General features: G+C 34.6%; 1 protein-coding gene across 2 annotated transcripts in view; it reads right to left on the reverse strand.

The window, feature by feature from the left end:
* The window catches only part of LOC150100397 (putative citrate synthase 2, mitochondrial), a 144,781-nt gene that overhangs the window by 61,031 nt on the left and 57,451 nt on the right, over positions 1–26,299 (reverse strand). For both annotated transcript variants that reach the window (XM_090402917.1, XM_090402916.1), the window contains exon 6: positions 15,901–16,100. In XM_090402917.1, coding sequence (XP_090259043.1) covers positions 15,901–16,100 — 200 coding nt within the window. The remainder of the gene's footprint in view (positions 1–15,900; positions 16,101–26,299) is intronic.

Below are 26,299 nucleotides of genomic sequence, written 5' to 3' on the forward strand. Positions count from 1 at the left end.
TCAAAAGTTCCTGGCAAATAAGTCAGCTTTTACTCTTACAGAATACAGAGACAAATGTAAGAAAGCTAAACAGTGTGTAAAACTAGCTAAACAAAAGTCATGGGAGGACTTTGGCAAGAATATAGAAAATAAATATCAAGAAGGTGGCAAAATATTCTGGAGGCTGTTGAAGAAGTTTAGGAATGGAGAAAAGAGTGCTGTTAAAGGAGTTAGAGATGATAAAGGTGACATGAAAACAGGAGAAAAAGATATCCTTGAAGTATGGAGTAATTACTTTGAAAAACTGCTAAATGAAACAAGCAGTGATGACAGCACAGTGATAAAAAACACTGACCAGGCATGCAGTCAGGAATACATATACAAACTTGAAGTAGAAAAAGCCATCAAAGGCTTGAAATCTGGAAAGGCAGCAGGAGTAGATGATATTTGACCAGAAATGCTGAAGTATGGTGGTATAAAAGTCTTACAGTGGCTGCACTGCATAGTTCAGAAGGCCTGGACAGAGGGAAGAATTCCCGATGATTGGAGTAGAGCTCTCATAGTACCCACATATAAAAAGGGAAATAAAACTGAATGTGAGAATTACAGAGGTATTTCCCTACTGAGTGTTCCTGGTAAGATCTATGCAAGTATACTTGAGAAACAGTTGAGAAGAATTGTGGAAGAAAAGCTTGGTGAAGAACAAGCTGGATTCAGGCCAAATAGAGGCTGTCAGGTTCAGATCTTCACTTTACGACAAACAGTCGAGAAAGCATGGGAATATAACAAAGATCTGTATTTAAGTTTTGTCGATTTGGAAAAGGCACATGACAAGGTGCCAAGAGAGAAGCTATTCAATACGCTGCAATTATATGGTGTCAATGGGGCATTATATCAAGCAATATTTAGTCTTTATTTGAGTTGTAAGTCAGCAGTTAGAATTGAAGGAAGTACAGGAAGATGGTTTAATGTTAAATCTGGTGTGAGACAAGGATGTACATTATCCCCTCTGTTATTCATTATCTATATGGATCACATTATGAAGGAAAGTGGTATTAAACCTGATATCAAAATTGGAGATGTTAATGTCAGCTCTTTGCTTTATGCGGATAATATTATACTTCTAAATAAATCTGCTACAAGTCTGCAAGATTCTCTGGCTAAATTGAATAGCTGTTGTAATAGATATGGTATGAAGGTCAGCAATAAAAAGACAAAGACAATGAAAATAGGCAGAATCATTAAAAATGTCAACTATGTTGTGAATGGAGAACCTGTGGAACAAGTAAAACATTTCAGCTACTTGGGCACGATTTTTACTGAAGATCGTAAATTAAATATAGAAATAGACAACAGAATCAGCAAAGCTGGTATGGTAGGAAGTCAATTGAATAAATTCATATGGAATAAGAGAGAAATTAGTTGCAACACTAAATTAGCTGTATACAAGACAGTTTTCAAACCAGTTTTAACTTATGGATCTGAGAGCTGGGTCAGAAGTAAAACCACTTGACCAAAGACTAGAGACCGCAGATATGAGAGTCCTGAGAAAGATTAGAGGCGTGAACAGATAGCATCAATGGCAATATCATATTAAAAATGAAGATATTAGGAAAGAACTTGACATTGTCAGCATCCAGGAATGCATTAGCAGAGCTAATCTCAGGTGGTATGGTTACTTAAATAGAATGGGAGAGGAAAGATTAGCCAAACAAGTATTCTCTGCCAGGTTGGCAGGAAAACGACCCAGAGGAAGACCAAGATATAGGTGGATTGATACGGTACAAAGTGCCTTAGACGATAGAAATATAAGATCTGATAATGTTGGAGTCTTGACAAGTAACAGACTGATTTGGAGGAAAATTGTAGATAGGAAGTTAGTAATGATGTAATTTTTTCATGTAATACTGTCATATCCTGTACACCCCTTGAGGGTACATGGCAGGAATTTGATGATGATGATGAAGAATATAACTTCTTGGCATCTTTAATTTGTAGTATATCCAAGTGAAAAAACTTTCAACAGCTAGCAGGCTATGTTAGAAGGACTGTCTCTAAGCTTATTGTCAAATTATGCAGCTATACTTGTTGAGGTTAGGAGAATATTCCTACAACTGATGCTGATTTAAAAAAAAAAAAAAGTTCTTAGACCTATAGACCTATGACTTCTTACATTTAATCCTCTGTGAATGAATATCCGAAGCATGCTCTCCAAGACATGTCATGGAGACAGGACTATATCATCTGCATGGCAAGTCAGGACTTGCCATGCAGATGATAGTTTTTATGTTCTTCAAAGTAGCTCTCAATAGATAACTACAAATGGATGTTGGCTTAGGAGGTTAAGTTGTAGGCATAAATGCAAGACAAAGCTGATCCTTAGGAGAATGGATGAAAGTTGCTAGCGCTGGATGTGTGATTTGAAAGTAGCATGGAGATTATATTTGTGAAGAACTTTAGCTAATTTTTCAGATGTCCCTATTATCTTGTGCGTTATGAGAGTGATGGTAGGGTGCGTGGTATTTTGTACGGTTTATAGGCATTGGCTAAAAAAAGTGTTGTGCAGGTGCCTGAGTTCAGTGAAAAGAGCTGCATCATTTCAACAAATAGTCCTGGCTTTTTTGTTTATGTGTTTTGAGGATACCATACTGTTGGGGTTACTGTTTAGAGGATGCCATTATAATCAAAACAATCCAAAAGTTGACAGGATAGACAGCCAAACCGCAAAACTTGCCAAAAAGTCAGCAAAATCACTCTCTTCTACTCCTGCTTATGGGCAACTCTCGATCAATTCATTAGAAATTATATTCACTTTAAACTCTTAATAAAAAAAATACATCATCATCATTAAATTCTGACTGTATCCTCCAGGGGTGTACAGGATATGAGAGTACTACATGAAAAACTTACATCATTACTAACTTCCTATCTACAATTTTCCTCCAAATCAATCTGTTACTTGTCAAGACTCCAACATTATCATATCTTATATTTCCATCTTCTAAGGCACTTTTTACTGTATCAATCCACCTATACCTTGGTCTTCCTCTGGGTCTTTTTTCCTGACAACTTGGCAGAGAACACTTGTTTTGCTAATCTTTCCTCTTCCATTCTGTTTAAGTGACCATACCACCTGAGATTAGCTCTGCTAACACATTTCTGGATGCTAACAATGTCAAGTTCTTTCCTAATATCCTCATTTTTAATATGATATTGCCATTGATGCCATCTGTTCACATCCCTAATCTTTCTCAGGATTCTCATATGTGTAGTCTATAGTCTTTGGTCAGATGTTTTATTTCTAAACCAGCTCTCAGATCCATAAGCTACAGTTGGTTTGATCACTGTCTTGTATACAGCTAATTTAGTGTTTTGACTAATTTCTCTCCTTATTCCATATAAACTTATTCAGTTGACTTCCCACCATATCAGACTTGATTCTGTTGTTTACTTCCATATTTAATTTATCATCTTCATTAAAAATCATGAAGTAACTGAAATGTTTTACTTGTTCTATAGGTTCTCCGTTCACAATGCAGTTGATATTTTCAGTGCACTTGTCTATTTTTATTGTCTTTGTCTTGCTATTGCTGATATTCATACCAAATCTATTACAACAGTTATTCAATTCAGTCAGGGAATCTTAAAGACTTGTACTGGATTTACTTAGGAGTACAATATTGTCTGCATACAGTAAAGAGCTGAGATTAACATCTCCAATCTTGATATATAAGGCTTAATACTAATCTCCTTCATAATGTGATTCATATATATAATGAATAACAGAGGGGATAATGCAGAACCTTGTCTGACACCAGATTCAACATTAAACCATCTTCCTGTACTTCCTTCAATTCTATCTGTTGACTTACAACTCAAAGACTAAGTACTGCTTGATATAATGCTCCATTTGACACCATACAACTGTAGCATTTTGAACAGCTTTTCTCTTGGCACTTTGTCATATGCCTTTTCCAGATCTACAAAACTTAAATACAGATCTTTGTTATATTCCCATGATTCTCAACTACTTATTGTAAAGTGAAAATCTGATCCTGACCTCCTCTATTTGGCCTGAATCCAGCTTGTTCTTCACCAAGCTTCCCTTCCACAATCCTTCTCAACCGTTTCTCAAGTATACTTGCATAATTCTTACCAGGAACACTCAGTAGGGAAATACCTCTGCAATTCTCACATTCAGTTTTATTTCCCTTTTTTATATATGGGTACTATGAGAGCTCTACTCCAAACATCTGGAATTCGTCCTTCTGCCCAGGCATTCTGAACTATGCAGTGCAGCCACTGTAAGACTTTTATACCTCCATACTTGAGCATTTCTGGTCGAATATCATCTACTTCTGCTGCCTTTCCACATTTCAAGCCTTTGATGGCTTTTTCTACTTCAACTATGGATATGTATTTCTGACTGCATGCCTGTTGAGTGTTTTTTACCACTATGCTGTCATCAATGATTGTTTCAATTAGCAATTTTTTGAAGTAATTACTCCATACATCAAGGATATATTTTACTCCAGTTTTCATGTCACCTTTATCATCTCTAATTCCTTTCATAGCCCTCTTTCCTCTATTTCTGAGCTTTTTTCAATAACTTCCAGAATATCTTGCCACCTTCTTGTTATTTATTTTCTATGTTCTACCAAAGTCTTCCAATGACTTTTATTTAGTTAGTTTTACAGTGTTTAGCTTTCTTAACTTTGTCACTGTATTGCTGACTTATTTGCCAGGAACTTTTCATATGCTTTCTTCTTTTCCTTCACTGCCTCTTTATCTTCCTGTGTCCACCATAGAGTTCTGATTTTTCTATCCTGGAAGACAATCTCACCATGTTTCTCTGGCTGAATCAATCAATGCTTTCTTCAGGATTTACCACTGAATCTCCAAGGTTTGGTTCCTATTCTCAAAATCTTTTATTTTTTTCTTGAATAATGTTTGTGTATTTTAGTCTACAGTTCACATCTGACAGCAGCTCAAGTTTTATTCACTTTAAAACTTTCTTTCAATTTTATCCTGCTGCTCAAGCCTAAATGATGATCACTTCCAATTTCAAATCATCTGTACACTCTAGTATCTTACACCAGTGAGAAAACATCACTATCAACATAGTCAATGAGACTCTTATTCCTTGCCTCTTCTCTCCATGTGAATTTGTGTACATTTTTATGTTGGAACATCGTGTTAGTAATAACCAATCCATGTCCTGAGCAGAAATCCAACGGGTATTTGACATTATTATTAGCTTTGCTCTTTTCTCCAAATTTTACCAAAATATTTTTGTATGTCTGACAATCATTTCCTACTCTGCTATTTAAGTTCCTAACATGAATCAACTTTTCTTTTTCATTGTGTCAGTTGCTTTCTCTAAGACCTCAAAAAATTTCTCCACTTCTACCTTAGCAGAACCTTCTGTGAGACCATAGGCATAAATAAGTCTCATTGTCCAGTTCCCCATTCTGATATTTGCCCACATCACTCTACTTGATATTGCCTTCCATTCAAGAAGATTAGCCTCGTATTTAGTGTTGAATACTATAGCCACTCCTTTTCCTTGATTGTCATTGCCTGAATATAACATTTTGTATTTATTGCTCAGAAAGATCTTGCCAGTTTTTGCCTTGTTTGTTTCAGTCTCCCCTATTATGTCGATCTGGCACTTAACCAATTACTGAGTTGGCTCCATTTCTTTGCCATTCAGAGTTCTTATATTGACAGTATTGATCCTGAACTCTGTTGATCTTGTGTTTCAGGATTTTTTCCAGTAGCTGACTTTTCACTGTTTGCTCTGGTTCCCTTGCAAAAACAACAGGAGGCCTTGTTTAACTGGACGACATCCCAGCCAGCATGAGATGCTGTCGTGTTGTACAATCATTTTATATTGTCGTTTAAGCCAATAATACAATTTGGGGCTAAATCCCAAATTGCCAGCCCATTCTCTTTCTTTCGGTATCCAGGTAGATACCTAACAGGATGCAACACAAAAAGGTGAGGAATGGACATTAGTCCAGAAGCCCTGGTTGGTTTTCGCATTCCTTTAAAGGCTATGTGGAGGTCTCTTCTTAGTTATACAGTTTTGACCATTAAGCACCCCTAAAAAAAATACTTAATCTAAAAAATTCAGAAACAAGGTCAGTTTTGTTATTTATTATTTACCAATGTACCATTGACAAACTCTTTAAACTTATTAACACCCCCCCCCCCAGACATATTTGAATTATTCTAATTCATCATGCCTCAGGTTATTTTTCATAGAGAAGAGAAATATACAGAGAACTAGATGGGACTGCAATGGACCCCCCCCCCCCCCAGCCAATTTCTTGTATGGAATTTCTAGAAAACCAAACATTCAACATGGCTACACCAACAGTTTGGCTATGTAGATGTATTTGCTATTTGGCCTCGATACCTACATACATTAGACACATTTTTAGTGCATTTAAACAGCCAACAACCAAAAATATACTTCACTACAGAAAAATGAAATTAACAACTGTCTTCTCTCCTTGGGCAGACTAGTTATATGACTGCCAAATGGTTTATTATCCATTTCGGATTATAGGAAATCTTATACATACTCAAACGTATTTACATAAGGAGTCACATCATCACCAATCCTAATAATTCAGCATCCTCGAAATCCTTATACACAGAACCACTAGGACTATTTGGCATGACAACTCTTGTCACTGAACTTGGATATATATGCAACACCTTTTTAGCCAATGGCTACAAACCCCACCAAAAATAAACAAAAATACTGCATACACCATTCTTCCCACAACACACATAGCATAACTATGCTCATCCTTTATATCCAGGTTATATCTGAAAAGATAACTAAGTTCTTTGCATATATAATCTCCATACCACTTACAAAACCACACATCCAGCTAGCACTCTTCATCCTCTACCACAGCGATTTTCAACTGGTGTGGCGTAAGATTTTGATATTAAGGAATAAATAGAAATTGATGTAAAAGAAGTTGTTTTTTTTGTGCATTTTACCTAGAAAGTATATGAGGAGTCATAACGTTTATGTTGCATCGAAAGGAATTGTTAAGAGTGAATAAAATTTATGATTATATTGGTATAATATAGATTTACTATACCTGTTATTATAGATATGCATCGTTGTATGTGTTTACTGGTTCCTCCAGTTGTGCAACAATTATAGTATATGCTGTGCTTATTTGTGTGAAGCTAACTTTTCTGCAATGAACACTATAAAAAACATGAACAGCTCACAACTTCAAACCTTGGAAGAAGATTAGAGGGTTATGCCTATCAATAATCCAACCTCACACAAGGGACATATAATAAATTTAGTTTAATCCTTTACCCAAGTGTAGGCAAACAAAGTTTGCACCTGAAGCAGTTCAGGACTGAAGCAACTCGTAGCAAAGGTGGACCAAGCTCTCATCACTCCTTGTCTCAGTATCTCCCATAATGCAAAGCACGTCTCCTTGCGGACATGTATAATGCTATGCATTAAGGGAAGGGACCACTACCCAGATCGGTTTCGACCTTTATTGAGGTCTCGTCAGTGGGAGGCAGACCCAGAAATGCTGATACTAAGGCAGAAGCAATGGAGAGGTCATATTTACTTATACGAGTTGCCAAAAGGTGTACCACCTTATTATTAATTTACTCTGGATTTAGAGAAAGATGTTGGAAGTTTATTTTCCACTTGGTTAAAAGGTTAAAGGATTAAACTAAATTTATTATAGTCTAACCAAGTGGAAAATAAACTTCCAACAAGGGACATAATGAAACAATGCCTAGCTCAGGTGTCTCATTGATTAAACAAATACATTTATGTTACATGTATATATGTTAGAAAAAAATTAATAAATAATTGCTGTCATAAATAATTTTATTCTTTTGTATTTCATTACAAGGTATCATAAATAAATGGGGTTTCAAAGAGGGTTTTGTTCATGGAGAGGCTTGTGATGGGTTTTGTCTTTATTTCAAACAGTTAACATTTTTCTTAATACTTGAATGGTGTGCCATAAGATAAGAAAAGGTTGAAAACCACTGCTCTAGCACATCCTGGAGTATATAGTTTCTTGTGCCTCCAACTCAGCCTTTTAAGTTAAAATCTACATAGAAGAACATAAAAACTATATCTGCAGCATTGATATGGCAAGTTAGGAATGGCAGATGCTCTGGATATTCCTTCACATAGGATCAAAGTCATTTTAAGACCACATTTAGTTTTACTTACCTGCCTTAACTTTGTTTCATTCAGCTTTGTTGAGGTTACCATGATAGAACAATAGTTCCTTTTCAGTTACAATTTGAAATGTTTCTAATGTTCGTGTGTGTGTGTGTGTGTGCACGCGTGTTACCACAGTTGTAATTTGTATTCTGAAGATGCTGGTTAGAAATCCAGCAAAATATTAGTAAATGTATTGGGTTGGCAAATAAGTTCGTTCAGTTTATGGATTAGTACGAGTTTATGCCACTTTGCCTGTCGCTATTGTGCAGTTGAAAGGCGACATTTCACATAACCTTTCAGTGAATTTTCGTTCGGCCTACTTCAGTTGCGTGTGTATAACATATTTTTAGAAATGGAAGGAAATAACGTACATTACCAGAATATTTTTTTTTTTTATTTCAAAAAAAGGCAAACAAGCTGCGGAGGCCCATAAAAATATATACAGCGTATATGGGGATGGTGTCTTAACAGAACGCGTATGCCAAATTCCGTTCCAGAGATTTCAACATCAGTGATGCACCTCGCGCCCGACCGAGGTTGATTCGAGTGTTGTGAAGGATATTGTCGATAAAAATCCATCACAAACAGTGCGGGAGATTGCTGCAGTACTGAACATATCCCATACAAACGTTGAAAATCATTTACACAAGCTGGGATATGTTTCAAAACACAATGTTTGGGTACTGCATGAATTGACTGCTTGCATATCATCTGTGATTCGCTGCAACATCGCCAAGAAAATGACCCATTTTTGAAGCGGATGATTACATACGATGAAAAATGGGTCATGTACGATAACGTGGTACATAAAAGATCATTGTGTGGGGGGGGCACAACAGCGAACTGCCACAAACAACCTCGAAAGTGGGATTGCACACAAAGAAGATCATGCTCTCTGTGTGTGGTGGGAGTATAAAGTGTTATCCACTACGAGGTGCTACCGTCAGGCAGAATGATTGATCAACTGTCTGTTGCTCATAGTTAACACGACTGGCCCGTGCAATTAGCACAAAATGTCCTGCATTGGCAAATCAGAAATGAGTTGTCTTTCACCACGACAACGGCAGACCCCACACACATAGTTAACAACCCAGAGTAAATTGTTACGTTTTGGCTGGGATGTTTTGCCACATCCTCCATATTCACCGGACCTGGCACCTTCCAATTACCACTTATTCTGATCACTGTAGAATTCTCTGAATGGGTAAACCTTCGCTAATGAGGAGGCTGTCAAAAGACACCTGGATCAGTTTTTTGCCAGTAAACCTCAGGAGTTTTATGAACGTGGCATAATGAAGTTGGTGGACAGATGGCAAGAGGTCATTGATAAAAAGGGTCAATATATAACTGACTAGTACGTATTATATATATTAAATAAAATGTGTTTCATTCCATTCTGAAAAACCGAACGAACTTATTTGCCAACCCAATAGTAAATTTTCTTCTGGTACTGTTTATACTATGAAGCACCATTATGAACATGTATAAAACGATTACTTTTTGAGCAAGGTAACTTTAAAAACTGTAAGCCTTCTCTAATTATTGCAGTTTCATCAGTTTACACACACACACACACACACACACACACACACACACACACACACACACACACACACACACACACACACACACACACACAGTGGATTTTTAATGATTATCTAGATGCAGCACATCTGTCATATATTTCAAAACATAAGATTGTTACTGTTATCATCTGCAATAATTTACTTTTTATTTTTTAAACCAGAGTTACCTTTTACTGTAGCCTTGAATCCAACAAGAGATTATCCTAAACATGCCTTACTTCTTGTGAGTGGATAAACGGTTTTCAGTATTTAAATTTTTTTTTTTATTATATAAATTCTCTCCACAAAAGATAGGCTTACAATCATACATTTAGAGCAGTGGGTGGGATTAGAGTTACATAATCTGTATCCTGTACTCTAGAGCAGTGCTTTCAGAACTTTCAATACCCACATAGCCCTTTTAACATTGTGGTAACACCAGTGCAACCCCTCTCGGACAAAAGCAATTTTGGAGAAATTATAAAATACTTCATTAAAACATGAATAAGGTATTTATTTTTAAGATTTGTATTATAATAAATGACAACATGTGAAACTATTTTTTATGAAATACATTTTTAATATGATCAATATATGTACTGTAAGCACAAAAAGAAATTATGAAATTAAAATTTTCGATGAAAATTTATCGAGACTTGGAAATTAGTGGAGAATTCAGACTGTGTGGTTTGTACTATTTGAATTTAAATTTTTAATGAAAACAGTTTCAACCATTGGATTGTGTCATCAACTAGATGTTGCCCTAACAGAGAGTTCAATCGATCCATGCAAAGAGACATTTTATTAAAAACTTCCTTTAGATATTTTAGTTACTGAAAAACTATATTCTTCTCTTCCACTCATGGCGGGTTGAGTTCCTCAAAGACGGATTTTTGCCATTTCTTTCTGTCTGCTGTCTTTTTATGAAGTTCTATTATGGAGTTTAAGTGGGTGCTTTCTTTAATGTTGTCAATCCATTTCTTTCTTGATCTTCTTCTGCTGGGCTGTCCTTCAATTCTGCCATTTAATAATATGTTTGGTAATCTTTCTGGGTTCATTCTTGAAACATGTCCAAATCAGCTTAGTTGGCTCTTTTTTAGTGCTGTAATTATTGTCTCTTTAAAGTTACATTTTCTGACTTTTTCATTTGTTTTTCTTTCTATCCAATTTGTTCTATTGATTTTTCTTAGGCATTTCATTTCAAAAAGCATTGAGTTTATCCATTTCTTTTTTTTTTTTCTAAGTATCCACCATTCCGAGCCACAGAGTACTGTGGGAATTATCATTGTTTTATATATCTTTAATCTGAGTTCTTTGCTTACTCTTTTATTGTTCTATATTTTTTGTAGTCTGCTCATTGTTATCCATCCATTATTGATTCTGTGTTTTATGGTTTCGAAAGTCTAGATCTTCAGTGATCATCGATCAAATGTAATTGAAATACTTTACTTGTTCTATATTATTGTTTCCTATTTTCATTTGGATTGCTTCCCTTTTTCTTCCTATTACCATTAGTTTTGTTTTACTAAAATTGATTGAGAACAGTGAATGGAGCTTGCTCCACCCTTACTATGAGTTGCCTCAGTGTTGCACTACCAGGTGTACTATGAGTTGTCCTGGTGTTGCACTATCCAGGTATTTGCTTATGCTTGGACTTGCCGAACTTTATATAGTTTCTATATTCGGCATGAAACTCTGAGTTTCTTATTCGGCTATGAAACAATATGGGATGTAATATCTCTTAATTTAAATAATTTTATGTCGCTGAATTGAAGCCTTTGGCTCTTCATATATTTAGGAATTTATTAGGACACTTTCTTGGCAATTCTTATAGTAGGCTATGTAAGTTCTGTTCGCTACAAACTTGGCATTATCTAAGTCTACCTGCTCACTGATGAGACCTCAATAAAGGTCGAAACCGGTCTGGGTAGTGACCTTCTCTCATAATGTAGAACAGTAATACAGTTCCTAGGAGCTGGGTTTTACATTATGGGTAAATACCAAGAACAGTGAATGGAGCTTGCTCCACCCTTACTATGAGTTGCCTCAGTGTTGCACTACCAAGTGTACTATGAGTTGCTCTGGTGTTGCACTATCCAGGTATTTGCTTACGCTTGGACTCGCCGAACTTTATATAGTTTTTATATTCGGCATGAAACTCTGAGTTTCTTATTCGGCTATGAAACAATATGGAATGTAATATCCCTTAATTTAAATAATTGATAATAACTTTCACAAGAAAATTTAAAGCTTCACAAATGCTTAGGATCCCTACACAATGTAATAAAAATCAAGGCTTAATTTTACATCAAGTATGGTCTGCTTTCATCAAAAATTTAACTGGATATAGTACACGTGATAGCAACAACTAATAATGTTCCAACATGCATACAGTAATGAATTTATCATTTGTTTTCTGGTTTATCAATTATATTTAACAGTTGTGAAGTTATCAGACATCTAATATGTGTAATCTATTGTTAATAAACTTATTGTGTAAAACTTTCATGTACCACTACCTCTGATGATGCAAGTCTTATGACGCACAAAACTTGTCAGGTTTTAATTGCTTACTTTTAATGAACTCCTTATTTATATTATAATGTGATCTGAATACCGAAAACTTCCCACTAAACATACTTTCTGCTCTGCTCCAATTATCCTTTGCTACAAGAACTGAACACTATCAAGTCATCTTTTTCACTAATGATGGATATGACATCAACATAGAACCATAAATATAGGCACTTAACTATTTCCTCCTAATAAACACATAAAGAGTGTCCATTCCTTAGTTAGCTAGTTACAGAATATATACCATCACAATCATTAGCTTTGCAAACATAAAATATGCTCATTATCTATTCATAAATTGTCATCCTTTCTCAGACCTGACAAAAATAAAGTGGATCAATCCTTATATACTGACTGCAGTTCTTTGTAGCATCATTTAATCTAAAAATACTTTTCATTTGCTGAGAGGAACACACCGGTGGGATTACATCTCTCCCTCAGAATCTTGAGAATTCAAGTCATGCAAACTCGTCACTAATCACAGTTCTGTATAAAAGGAGAATGGCTGTCCACAAAAGCAGCCTCCTTTAAAAAGATTCTTAAAGAAAAGTCTTTTTTTTTTTGTATTTATATATCAGGGTTACTTTAGGTAATCCAAGGGCTCCATTAAAAAAAAAAAAGATTTATCCGAGGGCCACATCACAATGTGTATCTAGTAATTTGGTTAGCAGCAGCAGCAGTGATACAACCTCAATAGCTGAATAAACGAATAACATTAATTGTGAACTAATCGCATGCTCATGTTCCCCATGAGGGCCCAGAGCATGCGCGTTGGAACAAAACAGTGTAAGAAGGCTTCTTTGACATATCTAATATTCAAAAAACACGTAGGTATATAGTGATGTAAAAATACCAAATAAAATGACCAAACATCGAGATTATCAATTAGTGATAGAATTAAAATATCTAATACGCATTTGATTCAAATTGTTATTTTATTTTTTCGCTCGTGCAAATCAAAACCCCAGGTGGACTGCACAAAATCGCACTGTGGGCTGCATCCAGCCTGCAGGCAGTGCTTTGGACAGCCCTGTTATACATACAAAGTTGTAAACCTATTGTATGTTTAATACCCTGGGTGAGTCAAGGGTTAGATACATATTACAAGGTACATATACAGATACAAGGGTTAGATAATAAATAGCAGATAGTAATCTGCTGTTTATCCAACCCATTAATTATCAGAACAGTTACTTCTGATAATTGAAGGGTTGTTGTTCTGAAGGTCATATAAACAGCAAATTACTGTAATTCAGTAACTCTCGAGACCAAACACTACTTTTTTTAACACTCCTTCAGATCTTCAATAAGCTGGGTAGTAATCTCACACAAGACAATAAAAATCATCTGCCACCTAAAGACGTTAAAAACCATCTACGTGTCGAAATGGAATTTGAACCCACAGCCTGAAGAGTAGAGGTACTACCAGTCAAGCAAAACACATTCCCAAACCTATGCTCAACCATCCTCAGAATTCTAATTGTTAGTTTTAACAATAAAGAAATAGTAATAATAAAATAATTACTTAAATAAATAAAAACTTATTTAAAAGTTTTTATTTACTTAGGATATCTTTTATTATTATTTTTAAATACACTGATGCTCCTTTTGAATCTAAAGCATCTATGAGCCCTAACATGCACTATGCATGTCGCTTAAATTCTACTGACTTGTCTGTAATCCTATTACATATTGTGTCTGTTTTATTTCTGAGTTGTTAACTGGTGTTTATGTATGCTACATCCTAATGATGACTTAAGTAATTGAGTTAAAATATGGGTGCTATTAAACCTTTTGTGTGTGATTTCTGTTATTTCATCTTTATCATGAATAATCTTTAGTTTTTCCAACAACTGGAATACATAGAACAGGAATGGGTATTTATAGTTATTTATACGGGTACTTCAATAGTATAAACAATACCAGTAGGATATAAATAATTTAATGAACTTATTAATATTTCTCTGGATTTCTAATCATATTCAGAGCACAAATTACAACTACAAAAAAACGCACTAGCTCAATTATATTGTTGTAGAAACAATTCTAACTGTAATAACTAATCTATCAAGACCTCTAGGGGATTAATGAAAATAGAAACTCAAAGAAACCAAGCTAAATGTGGTTTCCCATATCTTTATTAAATTAATGCAGATATACTTGCTGAGGTTAAGGGAATGTTTCATAGCTTATGCTAATTCCAGACATAGCCTTTCAATCTATAGTAATTTTTATGCAGCATAGTTATTTTCTTCCATTTAATTGTGTGAGAAAAGATATCCAGGATATGGTCTGCCAGTCCTGACTTTCCATACAGATGACTGTAGGTATAGTTTTTATATTCTTCAGGGTAGATGCTAATTTATGATGCTAAGCTGCAGGCATAAGGAACTTTATACATTGCACAATGTGCAAGAGTATGAAGCTGATCCTTAGACTGAAGACTGCTAGCTGGATGCGTTTGAAAGTAGCAGAGAGACTATACTTTAGAACTTTAGCTATGTTTTGAAATACACCCTAGATCTAATCAATGGGAATAGTTTTGCAGTTATTTTGCCTTTTTTATAGGGGAGTTGTAGCTATTTTTAAAAAAAAAAAAATTTGAAGATACTCGAGTTCAGTGGCAATGATGGCTGTCTTGTTCGAACAGTAATTCTAAAATCACATTTAGCCTGACTTCTCTGAATTAACTCTGTTTTTATCTAACTCTCCATGAGCACCTTGGTATTTCATTACTTCCTTTTCAGTTATAATTTGAACCGTTTCTACAACAATCTAATTGCGTGTCATGCACTTTTACTACACTTGCACAACTGATGCTCTGAAGATGCTGGTTAAAAATCCAGCAAAATATTCAGAACAGACCATCCTGGCAGGCAAATAACATTAACATAGTTAACTATTCTTGTTTTTCATAACAGTGCTTCATGGTATAAATAACAGACGAAAAAAAATAATAATTTACTGAATCTATACCATGAAACACTGTTATGAAAAACTAGAATAGTTAACTATGTTAATATGTTATTCACCAACCAGGTTGGTCTGTTCTGAAGGAGGGAAAAAAAAAAAAAAAAAAAAAAAAAAAAAAAAAAAAAGTTTACAGGTAGCAAATCCTGCAATCTCTGTATGAGAAACTACATGTCCTTATAAAGGTTCCTATATTCAAGATGGTATTTGATCCTAAGTGTTTCTAATCCAAGGCAATGGTTTATACCATCTGTATCACAACAGTACTATATATCCTATTTTTATTTAATTTTTGTTTATATCAGTCTCACCTGTGTAAGGTTGTAAACTTGTACTACATGCTAGTCCAATTGGCAGTGCTATAAGTATCCAAAACTTTATAGCAATCTAGACTATATCTAAATGTTTTTGTACTTCCAGAAAGTCAGCTAGATTTAATATTTATCTAATTAGAATTTTTTGGGTATTTATGATAAAGTGTAAAAGTTAAAAATGTTTTGATATACTCTTAAAAACATAGATCTTGAATTATAAAATTTTTAAGATTGTTTTAAGATTTTTTTTTTTTTTAACTACCTGTGAATAGCTAGATAGAGACGTAAAAGTTCAGTGAAATCAGGATCATTGTATTTCAGCATAGATGTGAAATTTGCAGTCCAGTCCTTATCCTGTTCTATAGGTCCAATACTGTTACCATCATAGTACATGTTGCAATAAATTGTTGCTGCTATTGCTGGCAGTTTAGCAATAAGAGTCATGGCATCATCAAATATATACTAAAAAATAAAATAGAATAATTGGGTTATAAAACAGTTTCAGCAGATTATTTAAGAAAGTTTCTGTATACTTTTTTTTTTTTTAAAATAAAAACTAGTAACTGCATTACAAACATAACTGGTACACAGAAATAGCAACATCCTACTTAGTTCCTGACATAATTTCCATATGGAGATTATAAAAAGAAATTGTCAAAAATATGGTTACCTAGTCACAATTGAAAATTTTTTCTACTGGCAAATGATTTTTGCTTTATGGCTGGCAACATACTACAAATTCTTCAATCTTTAAAGAAATTAATATGTAAAGTATCTGTGCATTATCAGTTAAAAAAAAAAAAATTTTTTTTTGCATTGTTATTTTCACACAACCTGGAAACCCTGTTTAGAGACCAAACATGGAACTTTTTCAAGCATCTAATAAGTGGGACAGTGTTATCATACGCACACACACTGCGAGATGAAATTCATGTTTCATTTAAAGACAATCACAAACATCCGTGCCCACGGTGGATTTGAATCTGCAGGTTGCTGACTGTATAGAAGATACAATAACTACTTGGCCAACCAGGCTGGCAAGCCATATGGTATAATGCTATTCACCAAAAATTAGGAATAATTTTCTGAATGCAATGTGAGATGTGCATTATCATGAAGGAAACAAATAAGATAATCAGTTTTTTATCATGTAGCTTTGAACTGTGTTTTTCCTTTATCATCTGGTTGGATGATAAATCAAAGATGTTAAACATGCAACAGAATCACTTTCTTATCCGAATGTATAGCAGTATGTAAAATTTTTGAAACGACCATTGGTACCACACACACAACCTTCATCATTATGATGCACATATCAAGGAGGCAATATTTAATGTGTTTGTGCCAAGAGAGATTTGAGGTTCGAGTTATCCCAAGAAGGGAAATCTCGTCTTGAATAGAGATTTTGGTATTGTCAAAGGTAAGAATGAAAAAAAATAATAAAATAAATAAATAAACAATAAGGCAGAGCAGTGTTTTGCTAGCATTGAATGAAGTTGACAAGGTTATCCAAACTCAATGGTGAATGTTTTAAAGATCAGAATTTAAAAAAGTCTAGGTTAAGGTTCTGCAGGTTGTAGTGATTCATGTAATGTAAGGTTTGTCAAATGAAAAGAAGTGAAGTGTGCTGTCATCAGCTGGAGTAGATTGTTTATATATATATATATATATATATAGAAGAAAGAGGGTAGGTGAAAAAACAGAGCCTTGTGGAACCCTAATATTGGCTGAATACTCAGAAGATAAGGAGTCATCCACCATCATTCAAAGTGAACATCTGGTCAGGAAGCTTGAAACCAATTGCAGAAGTCAGGGGCCAACCAAATGATGGAAGTTTACTTAACAGACCTTTGTGCCAAATCCAGTCAAAGCTTTGGAGCTATCAAGGACAACCACCACTTGAGATTCACCAAATTTTTCCATGGTGTTTGTTCAGAGATTCCATCACTGCCAGATCTCCAACAGGAGATCTGGCAGTGATGGAATCTATACTAGCAGTCGTTTATTAGTTGAGCTTTCAAAGTAGAAGAGGGGTTAGGTATTGATTTTGTTTTATGTACTGATGGTTCTTTCCATTACTTCAGAAAGAACTGAAGTGAAGGAAATTGAATGTTGAAAGTTTTTTTTTTTTTTTTAACTTGGTTATATTATAAATTAAATGTCTAATGCTATGCATTATGGGAAGGGCCACTACCCAGACCAGTTTCGACCTCATTGGTCTCATCAGTTTCACTATCTCTCTCTAATTCAGAGTATTTTAGTAATAAGGTGTAATGTGACTTCTGCATTACTTCAACCTTGGTATCACTTTTGGGTCTGGCTCCCACTGATGAGACCTTAATAAAGGTAAAACCAGTATGGGTAGTGGCCATTCCCATAATACATAACATTATACATGTCCGTAAGGATATATATGTGTAGCATTATGGGATACTAAGGCAATTGATGTGAAGCCATTAGCCTCTATATACAAGTAGCCCAGTTGTGAAGTGACTTCACAAGCAAACTTTGTTTGCTTATTGTTATTATTATTATTATGTGACACCTCCAGGGAGTCCAAAGACTCATCAAGGGAGTGTATGCCAACAGCATTGAACGATTAAATCCCCTTCCAACTACTAACCACGCTCAAACTTGCTTAACCTTTTGCTGAGCCATCAGTAGCAGAGGTTCTACCAATCGACCAACCTTTGCTGGCTTATACTTGGATAACGGATGAAACCAATAATATAATTTCTTGGCATCTTTAATTTATAGAATAGTTTGTAATAGTGCAGAGTTTTCTATAATGAATTTCAGTGTTGTATCTGTAAGACTTTGGCCAGAACTTTTCAGGAGTTTGTTATAGTGAGTGACTGTTATAACAGTATTTGATATAGTGAAAGTTGACTATTTGCTGTTTCTCTATCTGACTAAAAATATGTAGCGGACTCTTAGTATAGCAAACACTGTAATAACAAACCATCTCACTATAACAAACTTCAAACATGTCCCAACCAAAGCACCTTTGACACGGATATTGTAAAGTAAATCCACTATAACAGATTATTGATTGCTTTATAAAACAAAGTGGCCCTAGTACAGAATCTGAGGTACTCCACTTATCACCTTCATTCTCCCAGATTCCACTCTACAATACACCACTCTTTGTTGTCTGTCTGTCAGTCATCCCCACTCCCATCTATGCTACCAGCTTCATATCCATTCCCATTTGCACCAACTTTTGTAATAGTTTTCTATACAGTATTCTGTCAAATGTCTTTGCAATGTCCAGCAGTATCATGGTGTAGCCATTTCCCGCTTTATCTAATTCTGCTGTCACTACTATAAAATGTCAGTAAATTACTAAGGCAGACTTTTCTTTTATAAAGCTATTATGGAGTATATTATTCCTATCTGCCCACTGTAGGATGTGATCTTTAACCAATTTTTCCAATACTTAAATCACCAATAATAATAATAATAACTTTCTATTCTCAATATGTTACATTTGTTGTTTTTCTTTTGTTCTCTTCTGATCAAATTTGTCTAGATAATACAACTACATTTCTCAACAGTTTCCTTTGAATATTCAATTTCTGCATCATTCAAATGGGTTGATCATGTTTTGGCTTAGCATCAACCCATCTAGATGACATAAAAATTAAACATGAAATCAAATTAAGGTATTATTTTCATATCTAAGATGGTCCCCTCTAGTAGCTTAAACTACTAAAAGGGCAATCCCAGATATAATGACGACATGCTGTTCACGCTCTCACCATGCTGTGCAAAATGGAAAAATTAAATTTTGTAAATTTATAAAATAAATTCATAAAATTTAATGAGTGAGAGTTAAAGTGTTAAATGCAGCACTGAATATGGTTCACAAGCATACTAAGTTAGCAAGCCTTCCACTTGGAGGTATTCATTAGGTACTTAATGGCAAACTAAAAGTGAGGAAGTGAAAGAATGAGAGAATAGAAAATTTTGGTAGGGGAGGAGAAGCAAAGAAAAGGAAAACACAATGGAGCAGGAAAAAAAATAAAGAAGGAAGAAGTCAAAATGATTATGGAGCTAAGTCCATATACAAAAAAGACTCATTTTGCAATCTTCCATATGTCTGAGGCATTTGATTTTAATATTAATAGGAAGCAGAAGAAACTCTCTTGCCAGTTTATTTCAATTACTGTCTGTCTGTGATTACTGCTTCATTTAGATCCAGATTGTGTTCTTCAGAAACAATGTGATCTCATTCAAAGTAATCCATAAGAAAGAGTTATGGTACCTCTTCATCCCAGAAGAGTAGATGCTTGTTAGATTCGGCCTGAAGATGAGATACAAAAATGGCTTATTTCTCCTTTTCTAGTTTTTATTCATAGTTTTATATTCCATTAAAATTTTTATTATGTATATAATCAGTATACAGAGAGAATGCAAAGGAGAATATTCATCTAAAGCAGTATGGTACAACATTTCAAAGTTTTTTCATCGTGACACTGAATTAAGAATGAAGATGAGATACAAAAATGGTTTATTTCTCCTTTTCTAGTTTTTATTCATAGTTTTATATTCCATTAAAATTTTTATTATGTATATAATCAGTATACAGAGAGAATGCAAAGGAGAATATTCATCTAAAGCAGTATGGTACAACATTTCAAAGTTTTTTCATCATGACACTGATTAGTATCTCTGTACCAGAAAAAACATTAAAATACAATTTTAAATATTCTGATGCATAAAAGTGATTATCAGAAGATATAATTGAAAAATAAATACACACACACACACATACGAGGGTGGTCTGAAAAGTTCTTAGCCTCGACCATAAATGGCAACACTATTGGCAAGTTTTTTTTTTTTAAGTTGGCACATCTGTCATAAGCATTCACGTGAAATTGCAAGTCATTCTATCAAATAGTTTGTATTATACAGCTGTCTGAACAAAAGTGTTGTCTGTATCTCTTGAAATGGATAAAATTGAGTATAAAATTCAGTTATAAAATTCAGTTATAAAATTCTTTGTAAAAGAAGGTTTAACGGCAAAAGAAATTCATTTGAAGTTCATAAAAGTTTATAGGTACTCTTCTCCTTCATTTTCGACAATTAAGGGATGGGCTGCCGAGTTTAAACGTGGTCATGCCGGCCTTGAAGATGATCCATGTGAAGGACGTCCAAAAAGTGTAACACCACCAGAAATCATTCATTAAGTGCACGATATGGTATTGGATGACTGGCAAGTATTGTGCGTGAAATTGCTGAGCCTATAAGCATTTCAAAAGAATGTGTAGAATATATTTTGCATGAAGAATTGCATATGAAAAAGCTTTGCACAAGATGGGTGCCACGCTTCCTCACAGCAGATCAAAAATGCACTCGCATGAAAATCTCTGAACAGTGCTTGAAGCGTTTTAACAAGAATAAAACTGATTTTGTGTGTTGATTTATTACTATGATTATTATTACCACCAGAATCCAAACAGCAGTGAAAACAGTAGACAGAATCTGGATGTTCAGCGCCAAAGAAGACAAAGTCGGTTCCATCAGCAAGAAAGGTCATGGCATCAGTGTTTTGGGATGCTAAAGGCATTTTGTTTATTTATCATCTTGAAAAGGGTAAAACAATAACCGGGGAATATTATTCCAGTCTTTTAACCAGACTAGACAAAAAAAAAATTCATGAGAAAAGACCCAGTTTGTAGAAGAAAAAATCATCTTTCATCAGGACAATGAAACCTGCCCACAAAGATGTTTTGGCAATGGGAAAATTAAGGGATCTGCACTATGAATTGTTGGAACATCTACTCTATTCTGTAGATTTGGCACCCTCTGACTTCTGTCTCTTCCCAAAACTAAAACTCTTCCTCACTGGTCACCTTTTTTATTCGAATCAAGAGGTGATTGCAGCTATAGAAGGGTATTTTGCAGATCTTACTGAGAACCACTACAGGGACAGGATGAGTGCTGGAACATCACTGGAATAAATGTATTAGTCTTAAGGGAAATTATATTGAAAAATAAAAATAATTTTGAAATTATAAATTTGTTTTTTCATTGTCAGGCTGAGAACTTTTCAGACCACCCTCGTATATCAAACAGTACTTCATTTTATGAGTATCTATTCGTGCTATCTTTATTTATTTTGTTGGAAATGATTATTTCTAGATCACAAGGTAAGTTTTACCAAACTACAGTTTTTACTTTACTGCTGGTCATAACTAATAAAAGGTGGATATTGTGGGAAGCCCATTCGAACTCACTAACTAGGAAAATCTTCACACATTCTTGCTGACCAAGCTCTTATCCAGTAAAAAAGATCTTTTCTCTACCCCCACCTTCCATATATTGAAAAACCTTAACGAGTAGGACAGCTTATGTTGCATGCACACACATATGGATATTTATATAAATGTCTTTAGGTAATAGATGACAGATGATTTTCACTATCTGGTGTGCAGCTATTTGGAGGCTTGAGATTGGTTGAAGAGATACAATGTTTGTCTCTAGAGCAGAGTTCTCAGATTACCTAAGGATTATGTAATGTGTTATAAGTTCATGTTATGTTTATAACTTTTTACAGACTAGTCTGCTGTTTAAAACATAAATTTCTGTTTATGGCAGGTACAAGGTTCATATTACAATTATCGGTTTCCTTATAGCATCTAAATTTACTTATCTTAAAAGAATATTAGTTTTTCCCAAATCTTAAAATAAATTTCATTTATTACATTCTTCTTCATGTGGCTTCCTCAATGTGAGGGTGCAGCACTGTTCTTCCAGTCCTCTCTGTTGGCAGCTCTTCTTTTTGTCTCAGCACAGTCACATTATCCGGTCCATGATCTTATATCATCAAACCATGTCCTTCTTTTTTTACCTCTTGATCTTTCCCATAATTTTTCCTTCTAAAGCTTGTCCTGCTCCCCTCAATACATGTCCTGCCAGTCTCATCTTTCTCTGGATCATTTCCTGCAATAAAGATTTCTGTGTTTTCATTCTCTGTAGTACCTCTGCATCTGTCATATGCTCTGTCCATGAGATTCTCAGGGCTCTTCTGTAGCACCACATTTAAAAGGCCACTATCTGTTGTCTTACTCTTTTCTTGAATATCCAAGTCTCACTTCCATATGTGAAAATTGCCAAATTAATGTTCTTCTTCTTTGTCTCTATACCCACAGAGCATCTGAGCAGATCTTTGTTTTTCCAGAATGCATCTTGCTATGGTGGTTCTTATTTTTATTTCTTTATTTTTTAATTATTTCTTTAATTAGCCATCCCAAACTACAAACAGCTATCACAACCTGATAAGAATCACATCACTAAACCTGAAGAAAGAAAAATACCATAGATAACGCAAGGACCTTATCGATGAAAGAACATGGAAAAGAAGAGCAAATGAAGAAAGATCAAGATATAAAACAATGGATAAGATAATCAAACAATTATGCAGGAAATTGAAGAATGAATGAATAACAACCAATGCACCCCGAGATAGAAGTGTTACACAAAAAAAACCCAGAGAAGCATTCCTGATAGTGAAAGAACTTAATGGAAAAGTGAAACAAACACAATCTAACAACATCAAGGAGAAAAAGGAAAACATAATAGATGATAATGAAAAAATAAATGAGAGATGGGTGGAATATTTGTCAAATCTCTATGATGATGAGAATGATATTATGACACCTTGGGTGATGTGCAGCAACAGATACCACTCTACCTACAAGAAATGAGATACCACACATAATCAAGAATCTTCCTAATAATAAATCCCATAGGTGTGATAACATCCCTGCAAAACTGCTGAAAGCTTTAACTACAGTAAAGTAGTGAACCTTCCAATGGAACAAACTACAAACAGCTATCATAAAAGTTAAATCATAATATCATAATCAATATCATAAAGCTTACAATAACACCTACTTAGTGAACACCATTCAGCACATCTATAAAACAATAGAATTACCTGAATCTTTTATAACATTGCTCTGCATACCAATTCCAAAGAAAAATAATGCCCAAAATTGTGAGGATTATAGAACTGTGAGCCTAATCTCTCATGCATCTAAAATCATTTTAACCACTGTTAACAAAGATTTGAAAGAGCCTTAACTGGTGAACTAAGTGAACAACAGAAAGGCTTCAGAAGAGGAATGGGAACCATTAATGCTATCCTAGAACTAAATATATTACCTGAAAGATCACTCGAAAGGAACATATACATATGCTTCATAGACTTTCAGAAAGCCTTCGATCAAATAAAACACAATAAACTGTTTAATATTCTAGAAAAATTAGACTTAGAAGATCATGTACATAAACTTATAAAAATGATTTAATCCAAGCAGAAAATGCAGCTGTTTTAACTCTGAGACTTCTGAAGTGAAAATAAAAGGAAGAGTTAGACAGGGCTGCATCTTTTCACCAAATCTGTTTAATATTTACAGTGAGACAGTGATGAAAAAGAATGAAAAACAAAATATAGGAATCAGTATCAATGGTATAAAAACAACAATCTCAGATATGCTGATGATACCATTCAAACCAGTGAAGTAAGTGAACAACAGAAAGGCTTCAGAAGAGGAATGGGAACCATTAATGCTATCCTAGAACAAAAAATATTGCAAAAAATAAACAAATTAATCAAATTACTGCACCTACTTGCTGAAGAAGGTAAAGACTTTGGCCTACATTTAAATGCAAAAAAGACCAAATTTACGAGAATCTCAAAAGAAAATAGATCTGAGCTAGAAATATTCATAAACAATATAAAAATTGAGCATACAACAGAATACAAATATTTATTACATTCACTTATCTTAATTCCAAAAGTTAGAAAAGAGTTGTAAAGCAAAAATAAACAGTTTACTTAATATAAAAATATATACAGGTATCCCATGATATATGCGGCTTTGATTAATGCACAAAAAATTATTGTGACCATAAACTTCATATATGTGGTATCAAATTTGATTAGCCTAAAAATTTGAAAATAAGCAAAGCGTTAGACTTGGTCAATGAAACCGATCAGATCGCGTGGTACAAGTCATGCTCCAACGTTAGTAACTCATTCTCGGCCTCAGTCTCAGTGCTTCAATTTATCAGCAGAGCGTGGCGCATACAGACGTATATGTGTATGTATTACAGCGTACGCTTGCGGCCTATCCGCATATCACGTAATTTTCAAATTATGTAAAGCATTGCCCTTCGTAACCATGGCCTCGAAAAAGAATAATAAATGAAAACTTATTACTCTGGATACTAAAATTGACATTATTAAAATGTTTGATAATGGAGAAAGCAAAACAAACATCGGAAGAGCTCTAGCCTTTTGGTGAATAAACTATACGAGTCATTTTAAATAAAGCAACTGAGTACCATGAACAAGGCAAAGTGGCATCTGCATCTTTGAGTATGCAGTGCACTAGGAATAGAAGCCCATTAATGATCAAAATGGAAGATTTACTATTTCTTTGGCTAGAAGATTGTAATCAGAAGCGTATTCCATTGACAGCAATAATCTTAGGCTCAAGGCTTTAAGCCTTTTTTCTACACTTAAATAAAACAAATATCAAGATGTGACTGCAACATTTTCTGCAAGCAAAGGCTGAAAATTTCAAATCTCGATCTGGAATGAAAAATGTCAAATTAACAGGCGAAGCAGCAAGTGCTGATAAAGATGTTGCAGCCAGATATCCAGCTGAATTAAAGAAAATAATTGAAGAAAATGGGTGCAGCGATCGTCAAATATTCAATGTAGACGAAACTGGCCTGGTTTGGAAGAAAATGCCACACTTGGTTATAAAGCATTCAAAGATCGCTTAACACTTTTACTTTACTCGGAGGTAATGCCGAAGGTGATTTCAAATTAAAGCCAATGCTAATTTATCGAACAATGAACCCAAGGGCTTTTAAAGACTGTAACAAACAATCCCTTCCAGTAATATGGGAATCAAAAAGGCATGGCTTACCAAACAGTTGTTTGAAGAATGGTTTACTTTGCATTTTTGTCCCGCAGTTGAAAAATACTGCAATGAAAATAATTTAGCTTTCAAAGTTTTTTTAGTATTGGATAATGCCCCTGGACAATCCCACCTCACTTAATGATTTAAATAGTAATGTGCAGGTCGTATTTTTACCACTGAATACGGCATCTTTGATACAGCCTATGAACCAAGGAGTCATTTCTGCATTCAAGGCTTACTATATTAGAAGAACTTTTGCCCAGCCAATTCAAGCTATAACTGGAGATGATCCAATCACTTTAGAGGAATTTTGGAAAAAATATGATATTAAACAAGCAGTTATAAACATTCACGAGTCTTGGGAAGAAGTGACAGCCAACTGTATGAGAGCAGTCTGGAAGAATCTTTTGCCTGAATCTGCAAATCATTTTGGTAGTTCTATTTATCCCGTCAACGAAGTTATCGATAATATTGTTTTGATTGGAAGTGCTCTTGGCTTTGAGAATGTCGATTCAGAAGATATTCGGGAATTATTGGAATCACATTTGAAAGACCGAAGTAACAAAGATCTTCTTGGAATCGAACATCAGCAGGCATACGAAGAGGAAGAAGAAAAGAAAACTGAAGAAATGGAAGATGTATCTAAAGAAATCACTATCAAAGAACTTGCAGAATTGTTTAGGACAATTGAGAAGGCAAAAGAACTTATACTAGAGA

The sequence above is a fragment of the Typopeltis vanoorti genome, chromosome 13 (assembly GCF_054136105.1).
Source record: "Typopeltis vanoorti isolate ZY-2024b chromosome 13, IOZ_Tvanoo_1.0, whole genome shotgun sequence".
NCBI lineage: Eukaryota > Metazoa > Arthropoda > Arachnida > Uropygi > Thelyphonidae > Typopeltis > Typopeltis vanoorti.